Below are 11,830 nucleotides of genomic sequence, written 5' to 3' on the forward strand. Positions count from 1 at the left end.
AACAATTTTCAAAGTAATCTGTGCTATATAAACTTTCGTAAAACTGTCATACCTGCTCTGTGGTTAGGTGTCAATTTCAATTTGTGTATACATGTATACGCTTGCTTCTAAATATATATGAATATTTAAAATGTTATAAATAAATAAGTATATGCAATTTTAAATCTGCATAAAAGATATTTTTTGCAAATTTATAACGTAAGTAATATTAGTCGCTAATGAAATCATTATATTTAAAGATACAGGATCTACAAGAGTGTATATTTAGTACGATTCTTATTGCATTATTATGTTCTTAGAATTTTGGCTATTACTTGGTATATTGTATGGGTTTCAATACAAATAAATAACATGCCTTGTATTAAAAACATTAGTACTATATAATTATTTTTGTATTTGCCATTAAATGAAAACATTTCTTTAAAAAAACGCGTACGTATGCCGGGTATTCAAATTCCACTATCCAGTGGTTCCCTTGGCATATTATTGTTATATTTCTATGAAATTAGTCTTATTATATCATATTAACTATTGTCAGTTATTTTGTGTACTTTTTTTTATGTAAGTAGTTTTATTTTTTGACACAATCTAAGAGCACATCAATTTCATTCCCCTATTGGAGCTCTCACACTAAAGTTGTAACCGTCAGGCAGGACTTCCTGCTTATAGACCGTAGTATAAATCCTATCGCGGGTTTGGAGTGCCCTCTCCACTCATCCCCATTTCAATTCAGTGATTCAGTAATGGTAGCTACATCATACAGCATTAGAATACTTAAGAAGAATATAGTTTTTACTGCAAATTAACCCTTCGAATGTTTTGACACAGATCTGTGCACTCCTCTTAAACCATATTACCGTCTTGTCACAGATCTGCATAACCCTGATATCTTTTTAACCAATTTTATCCTTATTTAAAACAAAATAAGACTGAAACACATTTGAAAAAATACTGTATTTTTTCAGTATACAGCCACTTCACTTTCAGTCGCAGTGACAGACAACGGACATTCGAATGGTTAAATGAGCTGTTTTGAATAAAGTCTCCATCATATAAATTTATATTTATTTAAATTACTTTATGAACTAAATAAAACATTGTAGACTTATACTAGAAGCATTATCTAACAGTCAACTTTTGGAATGAACAGTGGTAGATGAATGTGATACTTAATAAACAAAATTGTATTTGTAATTTTTTTTTAATTAAAATTTCAATAATTGTACTATAATTCGAGTAGTGTGACTATGACTAATACATTGACTATACAACTCTTTATTTAAAAATACACACTAATTATACAAAAATATGGTCTAAAATCATTTACAGATAACACAATATCTCAAACCATGAGTACAGATAGAGTATTTATAAAACAAGAACCATCAGAGCCCCAAAATGGGAACATTCAAATCAAACAAGAACCAGAATCACAAGAAGAAACTGCTATGAAAAAACACAATGAAAATAATGCTATCAAAAATGAATATAATACAAAAATTGAGATAGAAATTGAAATTAAATGTGATAAGGAACATAATGTATTCATTAAAGAAGAACCAAGAGATGATTTGGATTCAAATTATAAAGATAACGAACCGGAAAATGATGGAGAATATTCCACTGAAAATAATGATAAGGAGAAACCAACAAATTCATATGAATACTGTGTTATAAAGCAAGAAGTTAATGCAGAGGGTGTGCCATGCAATAGTGAATATTTAGCAGACAATAAATCCAAGTGGTTACCAAAACAAGGATTTAATGATAATGAAATTAAAAATATACCAGGATTGTCAAATTCAGAAGATTCAAGGCCTTACGGTGATGATGCTGGGATTAATGATGAACTGTCAGGTAAGGTCTTCAATTTTTTATTTTAATGGCTTTTGAAATGATATCTAAATGAATGAGATAGAAGAGGCAGATGATGATAGAATGTAGATCTCCCCTGAAATTGAATTAATTCAACATCAATTCCCAAAATAAACCTTGATTTCAGGTGAAGATGACGATGCGGCCGCGCAGGAGAGAAGCGACTCCTGTGAGAAATATTCCTGCAATATTTGCAGTGAGATGTTCATGGCGCATAGTTTGATTAAAATCCACGTATTAGAGCACACAACCGAACATCTAACACAGACAGACGAAAAGCAGTACAGTTGTGACCCATGCAATAAGTATTTTGTTAGGAAACAGAACTTAAAACAGCATATGATCGTTCATATCACGGAAAAACCATACAGTTGTCATGTATGCAATAGTACCTTCGCCAGGCCGCTTAGTTTAAAATACCACTTGCGCATCCACACAGGAGAAAAGCCGTACAGTTGTAATGTGTGTAATAAAAAGTTTAATCGACCGCAGAATCTGAAGAATCACATGCAAATGCACACAGGTGAAAAACCGTACAGCTGTGACGTGTGCCATAAATTTTTTGCACGCAAGGAAAACTTAAAACACCACATGCATATACACACAGGTGAAAAACTTTACATATGCGAAGTGTGTAAAAAGGAGTACGCGAATCGGCACAGCTTGAAGTGTCACATGCAAGTACACACGGGGGAGAAATTGTTCACATGCGAATATTGCAAGAAGAACTACGTAACCAACGGCAGTTTGAAACTACACTTGCTCATCCATGCCAAGAAGGAGAACAAAAACTTTTGCAGCTTATGTAAAAAGAGTTACACGTCGAAAGAGAGCTTGGACGAACACATGGTGATACACGCAGACGAGAAACCCATAATTTGCGAGGTGTGTGAAAAAACGTTCACCACAAAACGCTCCCTGAAAAACCATAGGCGCATACACACGGGTGAAAAACCGTTTGCATGTGACGTGTGCGACAGAAAGTTTGCGCTAGTGCAAAACTTGAAACATCACAAGCGTGTACACACGGGGGAAAAACCGTACGCATGTGATGTGTGTAAACAGTGTTTCTCAAAGAGCGAACATTTAAAACATCATAAACAGGTGCACACAGGAAAGAAACTGTACAGCTGTAAAGTGTGTCAGAAAGAATATGCCAGAAGCGAGAGCCTAAAATATCATATGCACACCCATACAGGTATAAAACCGTTTTCGTGCGGATTATGTAATAAGTCGTTCACTACAAATCAAAGATTGAAATATCATGCCAATTCACATAAGGAGAAAAGTGAATTAAATTAATTGTAGTAAGGCTGACGATATACAGTTGGTTAGTCGTCAGGTTTCTCGAATAGAAATTTGTCTTTATTTACATAAATTTAATATATTTATTTCATTCAATTCAGAAACCAGATACAGTCAAAAATAATGAGCAAGAAACTCGTGTGTTGTTTTTAAACAAATATTCATTACATTAATACTTTGTTTGAACACAAACTACTAAATAGTGCCAATTCTTAGGAGTAAAGTGTTAACTAGATAGGTATTCGAGTAATAAAATAAATAAGTCATAACTAAAACATCAGTGCAGATCGCTCCATAGATGTTCTTTATCAGGTTTAATCCAGATGGCCCATACTAATGAAGCCGTATGATTGGTACATTTTTTAAAAGGGTGGGTCGGTTACAGCGTGTTCCCCAATAGCCTTTACACGTACGAAGAAAGAATGAGCATATATATAAATATAAATCTTAAACGTGTCTATGGGCAATAAAGGATAAATTTTTAAATGGAAGTGCATGAAACGAGCGAAAGGGTGATCACAAAAAATACTTCAATGCAATCACTAACAATTACGTTTGACTTTATGCTGTAAAATAATAAGCGTTGTTGGCACGGGCCGTCCGGTTTGATCCTGAACCTGAAATCTGTGGGCGGCGACTGATATTCCGCTGAACTCTAAATGACGTATCCTAACGACTAATCAACTATATCAGTAAGTAAACCTAAGTATCTCGTACAAGCATGTGATAAATAGAATTTTAATTTAAAACAACACATTACAAAATCTTAACATACAATTAGTAAAAATCACGAGTTCTTACCACGTTAGATTTTTATTGAGTTCCTTATATTTTTTCAAATTATGACCACGTTTTTAAAACAGTCCCAACAAACGCTATTTTTAAACTTTCGTGATCTAACAAACTCTATTTAAAAATTTTTCGTATGTAATATTTCTATTTTTAACCGGGTGTTAACACGAATAATTTTATGGTAAATAAAGGTAACCTTTCTCGACGTTTCGACTAGGCTGTTCTAGCCGTGGTCACGTGGTTAACGATATAAATAAAAACTACAAAATCTGAATAATATATGTTAGAATTATCCGCAGTGTGATATTAAGAAAGTTAATAATAATAATAATTTGGACAATTTATTATTATTATTATTTACTTTCAGTTTCTGTTAACAGAGCGCCATCTAGTTCCAAGTTAAGGAGAGCTAGTGATTTCACTGCCTTATTATTTTTGACGGTCTCGGTGGCCTAGCGGTTTAGTACACCGGTTTACTTCCGGCGAAGTACACCGCTTTACTTCCGATGGTCGCGGGTTCGATTTCTAGCACGGTACAAACATTTGTATTCATGAGTATCGTTATTTGTATCGGTCTGGATATTTTCTATATGTATTATGTATGCATTTACAAAAAAATCTAAGTATTTGCATCAGTTGTCTATCATTACATAGTATAAAACAAAGTCGCGGTCGCTGTCTGTTCGTCCCTATGTATACTTAAATCTTTAAAACTACGCAACGGATTTTGAAACGGTTTTATTAATAGATAGAGTGATTCAAGAGGAAGGTTTATATGTATAAAACATGTACCCCCGGGCGAAGCTGGGGCGAGTAGCTAGTTATCTATAACATAAGCTTTGCTTACCGCACAACTAGATGGCGCTGTGTTAATTGTCCAGGGTTATTTATTTATTCATACCTTATGACCGAAACCGCTTACAAAGTAAGCTGCTTGAAGGCAAAAGTAGGTGAGACTGAGGTACCCATGCAGGCAATTTTTTTTCACAGAATATATGTATATACCTCGGTAAATATTATTAAGATGTACAATTATTTATATATATATGCATCAGATATCATATATTAGAATGAACATATAAGAGATAAATATGGAATTAAAGTGTTGTATAGAAATTATTATATTTATACATAAATAGATATACTATTAAGTTTGAATTAGTTTAATTTGAAGCTTATTTATATTGAATTTGGTGTCATAATTAAAGACAAAATTGGAGTTGTGTCGCAATATTTAAACAGAATGATGGAAGATCGTGGAAAGTGGCAAGAGCTCGACCGACAAGAGTGGCTCTTAAATTATGAAAGAGTATATATATATATATATATAGTACAAACATTATTGTAAACCATACGGATACTGATGTAATACTGATAAATGTATTTATTATTATTATTTAAATTCTAGACATGTATAGATATTTAGTATATTTTAATTTATGAGATAAAAGTGAACCTAATTTTAGTAATTTGTTGTTTTATTGTATTGTTAGTTGTTTTATTGCTTGCAACTTCTTGGGCATAAAAAAGCATACCTAATTTCACTCCCTTCCAAATTATTTAAAAAAGATTATGTCCGTAGTTGAGAGTCCTGAAATGTTTTCAAAGCACTTTTCATTAAAATCCGTTCCACCGTTTATTTGTAAAGGTGACAAATACTTCCACATTAAACCCTCTGATCGACCGGCGAATTGAACGAAATTACGACGGCCTGACCTGAGGTTTGAATCCCTAGCGGTGGTCTACATATCCGTCAGGCGGGAGTTGGCCTCCATTAGTCCTTCCTTTGACTTGGAGTGCCATCTGCATTCGCCCCCTATCGGATAATGGCTCTGGGCAACCCATATAGTGGAGTCCATTTATTTCCGATGGTCATTCTTTCGATTCTAGCACTATAAAAATGTTTGATTTGGTCTGAATATTTTCTATGTATAATATACATAGGTACAAGTATTTACAAAGTAAAGTGTATTTCTATAAGTTGTCTAATCTTCATGACAAATTAATCTATAACTCACAAGTCACACAATGGCCCTGGCTCCCCATGGTGCATCTAAGGAATGTGAAACAAACTGCCGAAACAAACTTAACAATTTTATTAAAAGACTAAATATTTATTTTTTTATTACATAATTCACAATTCACTTTATTTAGTTCCTAACATACATGTCCTATGAAATAAACTATAATACACCATTTCATGTTCATTTAGCTTGTGAAGTCTCTGACTGCTTGTGTTTGTTGATACAATCTTTAAAATTATTCACTTCTGACTGACACTTCCTCCAGTCCTTCGTAGTAGCTATGCACTCCTGGTAACATAGAAATTTCTAAAAATATATTTATTAAAAAAAGTCACGAATGAATGAGTGAATTCATTCATCTTTAATTTATTTTATGTAATTGGAGTAGCAAACAAGCTGGTAAGTGGTACCTGATGGTAAGTGGTAACCACTTTTTTTTATGATAATGCAATGGTACAACCGTCTGTGCTAATGGTATACACTGATGGGGCACAGGTGGAGGATGATAAGATGAGTATGAGGTCAGGTCCGTTAGTCCATTCAGACTAATTTTCCAGGAATTTATCAGGATGGTTTCCTGGCGGAACTACCGTCTACCTCTTGTTACGAATGTGTATGTCCCTGTTTTTCTATAGCTAATGATGGCATATATATTGAACGTTTCCTCTATAAGCCAGTCATCTTGTGTACATGTTTTTCCAGAACCTCCAGCCTTCATCCAAGACCTCATCTATTCATCACATTAGCTGAGATAAAAGATATGAAATATGAATATTCTGGTAAACAAAATTTATCTTTATTACCTGTACTTTATAGTGTAATTCTAAACAACCAGTTCTTTTAAGCATGGACTCCACAGGGTCGTCATCAGCATCAGTTGTCTTATCACGGTGGGTTATAGTCATTTTGTGTAATAAAATGGAAATATTATTAAAAAGAAGTGTAAATTTTAAATTACGAATTTCTTTCTACTGCTAAAAACACAGAGCACTAATAGATAGGAGTGATAAATAAATGACAGCTGACAGTGACAGTTTGTTATTGAGTTAGAAATTTATATGCATTAAAAACGTACGATACAAAATTAATCCAATAAAGTCGTCCCTCCGTGTAACTAGAATGAGCACTTGAGTGTAAAGTGAATTAGAATGTTTTTAGAAATATTAATATTTTTTACATATTTGTAAACTTCATACAAGCAATTTGTAAAGACTACTATTTTCCATAACATCTTGTGATGTACCCGAACCGTTTACAAATGAATAAATTATTATTTCATTAAAAATACTTGTATATTACTACTATCGGGTGTACTTTTACCTGCTGTTTGTCCATGTTCTAATTCACCAAATAAAAACTCTTTCCAGGTACGACTAGCTGTTTTAAATGGTAAAACTGGTATAAAAATGACAGCATAAATTATCATAGGTCAAATAAATACACTATACATAGATGCTCTATATTTGACAATGGCTGTATGGGCTGAGTCCTTTTGCCTTTTCCTGTGACGGCAAAAATTGAACCAAAAAAAAGTAGGTGTATTATTTATTTTGATATATTGAAAACAGTGAGGTTATAATTATTTCTTATTAAGTTTTTTGTTTACAATTGCACAAAATGTATAGAAAGTTAAAGTTTACATATTTAACAATTAATGCAAACTTCTCCACTAGAGTAGCAATAGATGCTACCATCAAAGAAAATTTCGATACGAAACAGTTCAAACCTAGGAAACATCCGGGAACAACTCGGGTAAAGACAGCTGCTGTGCCCCCAGACATTCAGAAGGCGATAAAAATAATAATAGAAGATACTGGAGCGAAATCTATGTACCAGGATAGCATAAAATTAAGCAATTATCTCCGTTCAAGGCTACTACCACCGGAGGACGACGACATTAATGCGAAAGCTACTAAAATCTACGATAGTGTTTCTAAAAAGTATCGTTCTAACATTAATGAAGAATTAACAGTTGAAGATGAGAAATACAAGAAAAAGATAGAGACATCAGTTTTTAACGTGCTTAAAAAGAATGTTTACAGGTGGGGTAATATTTCATATGATAAACCTACATGCTTGCAGTATTTAATGGCGAGAGCTGCTCCCGAATATGCTATCCTGGTACGTGTGTTGGATGAAATTAGAAAAAAATACCCAGATTATATACCGCGCAGCTTCTTTGATTTCGGATCTGGTGTTGGGACTGGTACTTGGGCCATAAACAATTTTTGGCATGGAGATATATTCGAGTATTTTTGTGTAGACACGTCTCAACATATGCATGATTTGTCTCGTCTAATACTGTGCCAAGGCAAAGACAATGTGGAGTTCCCATTTAAGAATTACTTCCAAAGACAATTCTTACCTGCTTCTTCCGATTTGAAGTACAGCATAGTGTTATCCGCTTACACACTATTCGAAATGCCAAGTATGAAGAGTCGGATGGAAACAATACAGAAGTTGTGGAATAAAACGGAGGAGTTTTTAATAATAGTCGAGCAAGGCACGAATGCTGGGTTCCGAATTGTAAATGAAGCTCGCGAGTTTATATTAAATTTGCCAAAGGATAAGAATAGTGGTTATGCATTTTCTCCATGCCCAAACGATAATGTCTGCCCGAGATACTTAGAACATCAGACTCCATGTAATTTTATAATGAAGTACGAACCACTACCGATTTCGTCCAAATCGGAAGTAATGGCAGATCTGTTTTCATATGTAATTTTAAGGAAAGGTGCCCGTCCATCTGACGATCCCCAATGGCCGCGGGTTGTACGAGCTCCAATCGTCCGTTCTGGTCACACCATTTGTAAATTATGTACAGCACAAGGGGAATTGAAAGAAATCATATTTTCTAAGGCCAAATACGACCAAACTACGTACAGATGTGCGAGATCCAGCAATTGGGGAGATTTGTTACCTGTAAAATAAAGTTGTAATATATAAATAATTTTTATTTTATTTTATAGTTTTTAAAACATACAATTTTGAAAGAAAGAGAGAAGCATGAGTCCGAATGGAAATTAAAACTCATTTGATTGACATCACAATTATTCGATCAATCAATAAATTATACTATATGATATGTTAAAGGGGTAAGAGGTCGATGAAGTGTGACAAGGGGAATGAGGGGTCGATTAAGTGTGACAAGGAGAAAGGGGGGGGGGGGTCGACAAAGTGTGACGAGGGGAGGGAGGGGTCGACTAAGTGTGACAAGGAGACGGAGGGAGGTTGAAAAGTGTGACAAGAGATAGGAATGGGTCTTATATTTCGCATGGAGACCCGTGCCACGAATAATTTGAAGCTCGCGTTGTGACTCGATTCCAGTTGCGTCACCCTCAAGTTTATGTTAGTCTTCATCCGGATATAGTGGACGATGTCTTCTTCCTTGGTGGCGTAGTAGGCGGATGGAAGGGTACTCCTGCCTGCGCTGGCGGGGCACCAGAGGAGGATGATAGCCCGTGAAGTCAGAACTGATTATAGTGCTGAATTAATGATAACTATTTCCAGGCGATTGCGTGTAGGTGGTATATTGCGAGCAAATAATCCGTTAGGCCGCGTTATTAACAACTAGCTTTTGCCCGCAGCTTCACTCGCGTTAATTTCAAATCAAAACCCTTTCTTAGGGGATGCCTACGTCATAGTAGCTTTATGCATGCAAAGTCTCAGCCCGATCGGTTTAAAATTGACAAAGTTTCATACAAACTTTCATCCCCTATTTTATCCCCTTGGGGGTAGAATTAATCAAAATTCTTTCTTAGCGGATGCCTACGTCATAACATCTACCTGCATGCCAAATTTCAGCCCGATCCGTCCAGTGGTTTGGGCTGTGCGTTGATAGATCACTATGTCGGTCACCTTTGAGTTACCTATATATATTTAGATTCCTTTCTACCTCCAGTATTGTTTTAAGGTTGCAATTATGATACGTCACTGGTATTCTTTAAATTATTATTGTTAAAAAGAATACTAATGAGAGCATATAATGATGTTTTGTTAACGTAACACTTGGAATTTTCCTGATATACTGAAGATTGATTAAGATTTATTTGTTTATTTTAAACTATCTACTCGCCCCGGTACATGTAGTATATGTATAAACCTTCCTCTTGAATCAAAATTCAAAAATCATTTATTCATGTAGGACATTTTAGCCGCTTATGAACGTCAAGTTTTTACATTATAATTTTTTTTCCCTACCGTCCAGTTCGGTATATAGATCCAATTGAGAAGAACTGGCAAGAAACTCAATTGAATTCCATTTTTTTTAATCACTCTATCTATTAAAAAAACCGCTTCAAAATCCATTGCGTAGTTTTAAAGATTTAAGTAAACAAGGACGGACAGATCGCGACACCGACTTGTTTCCGGTTGTCTTTGGATTTCACTAGAATCTTCTTTTTAGATTTGTCATCTTCCTCGCCCAGTAATCTCTGTAATAAATTTTAATTTACATTTATTAATTAACTAGCTCGGCCCGGCTTCGCCCGGGTGTACATGTATTATACATAGGAACCTTCCGCTTGAATCACTCTATCTATTAAAAAAACCGCTTCAAAATCCGTTTCGTAGTTTTAGAGATTTAATAATAATAATAATATCTCAGGACAATTCACACAGCGCCATCTAGTCTCAAGGTAAGCAGAGCTTGTGTTATGGGCACTAGACAACTGATATAAATACATGGATATTTGTTTTTTTGTTGTAAATAAATACATATTATACATAGAACACCCAGACCGATACAAACAATCATACTCATGAATACAAATGTTTGTACCGTGCGAGGAATCGAACCCGCGACCATCGGATAGTAAAGCGGTGTGCTAAACCACTAGACCACCGAGGCTGTCATTTAAGCATACATAGGGACGGACAGACAGCGACAGCGACTTGTTTTATATTATGTAATGATACATAATGCGTTAAGTAATTAACATCCTTTTTGAAGGTTGACCTGGAACCACTGAAGACATTTTTATGTATTATAATTGGAACGGAAAATATGTTGACAACCTACCTGATGGTAAGTGGCAGTTATAGATATACAAATAGGCAATATAGGCAGTGTCCTAGGGGCGGCAGATTTTAGAGGGAGGACTGTCTGATTTGAGACTATAAAAATGAAACACGTTCACTTGTTCTCTCATGATTTTTTATACTTTAAATAAATCCCTATAGAAACTGATTCCTGAAACCTATATTATCGCGTGTGTGATAGATGAGGGCAGCAGTTTATTTAGTTTAAGACCTATACTTACTTACTTTACAAAAGGAAAATAATTATTTTAGAAAGGTATATAAATGGGGCGGCGGAAATAAAGTGACCTACACTTATATATATAAATAATTCGAGTGTCTGTTTGTAATATTGAAATAACCGTTTTTTACTACATGCATATAAATATAAATACACCAAAATATCATTTTTTACAATTTTTGTCTGTCTGTCTGTTAGTTCCGGCTAATCTCTGAAATGGCTGGACCAATTTTGATGGGACTTTTTTTGGCAGATAGCTGATATAATGAGTAACTTAGGCTATTTTTGTCTTAGAAAAATAAAGTTAAATTCCACGCGGACGAAGTCCCGTACAGCTAGTAAAAAATATAAATCCGGCACTGGTAAGCAGTAACACCAACTCTAAGTAATCTCCTGCCAATTTACATTTCTAACTAACTCTAGAAACACCGATAACAAACCAATGTGACGGCGGTAAATACATACCGACGGGGATGGGGATTGTTAGTAATGCTATGTATGTAATATTATATTATCTGTGGTAATGCTATGTAATATTATATTATCTGTAGTAATGCGGACTGTTCACCTCGAC

General features: G+C 34.6%; 3 protein-coding genes across 3 annotated transcripts; 2 read left to right on the forward strand and 1 right to left on the reverse strand.

Moving 5' to 3' along the window:
- Positions 1–118: 118 nt before the first annotated feature.
- On the forward strand, positions 119–3,603 carry LOC131840646 (gastrula zinc finger protein XlCGF57.1-like). The gene is made up of 3 exons (XM_059188820.1): positions 119–198; positions 1,330–1,857; positions 2,003–3,603. The coding sequence occupies exons 2-3, from the start codon at positions 1,350–1,352 to the stop codon at positions 3,175–3,177; spliced, it is 1,683 nt and encodes a 560-aa protein (XP_059044803.1). The 5' UTR covers positions 119–198; positions 1,330–1,349; the 3' UTR covers positions 3,178–3,603.
- A 2,450-nt stretch (positions 3,604–6,053) lies between these two features.
- Positions 6,054–6,982, reverse strand: LOC131840761 (cytochrome c oxidase assembly factor 4 homolog, mitochondrial). The gene is made up of 2 exons (XM_059188952.1): positions 6,800–6,982; positions 6,054–6,284 (listed from the first exon to the last, which is right to left on the reverse strand). Exons 1-2 carry the CDS (start codon positions 6,899–6,901, stop codon positions 6,177–6,179), a joined length of 210 nt encoding a protein of 69 aa, XP_059044935.1. The 5' UTR covers positions 6,902–6,982; the 3' UTR covers positions 6,054–6,176.
- A 577-nt stretch (positions 6,983–7,559) lies between these two features.
- LOC131840733 (methyltransferase-like protein 17, mitochondrial) lies at positions 7,560–8,927 on the forward strand. Its single transcript, XM_059188925.1, has one exon. It carries the CDS (start codon positions 7,614–7,616, stop codon positions 8,925–8,927), a length of 1,314 nt encoding a protein of 437 aa, XP_059044908.1. The 5' UTR covers positions 7,560–7,613.
- Positions 8,928–11,830: the final 2,903 nt, after the last annotated feature.

Source organism: Achroia grisella, unplaced genomic scaffold, assembly GCF_030625045.1.
Source record: "Achroia grisella isolate CSIRO2021 unplaced genomic scaffold, CSIRO_AGI_Agris_v1 utg149, whole genome shotgun sequence".
Classification (NCBI taxonomy): Eukaryota; Metazoa; Arthropoda; class Insecta; order Lepidoptera; family Pyralidae; genus Achroia; species Achroia grisella.

What these genes read in the sequence shown, in the direction of transcription:
- LOC131840646 (XM_059188820.1), top strand. Translation starts at nt 1,350, where the DNA reads ATGAGTACAGATAGAGTATTTATAAAACAAGAACCATCAGAGCCCCAA. An exon ending in GATTAATGATGAACTGTCAG is followed by an intron (nt 1,858 to 2,002) that starts GTAAGGTCTTCA and finishes CCTTGATTTCAG; the next exon opens with GTGAAGATGACGATGCGGCC.
- LOC131840761 (XM_059188952.1), bottom strand. Translation starts at nt 6,901, where the DNA reads ATGACTATAACCCACCGTGATAAGACAACTGATGCTGATGACGACCCT. An exon ending in AATTACACTATAAAGTACAG is followed by an intron (nt 6,285 to 6,799) that starts GTAATAAAGATA and finishes CTATGTTACCAG; the next exon opens with GAGTGCATAGCTACTACGAA.
- LOC131840733 (XM_059188925.1), top strand. Translation starts at nt 7,614, where the DNA reads ATGTATAGAAAGTTAAAGTTTACATATTTAACAATTAATGCAAACTTC.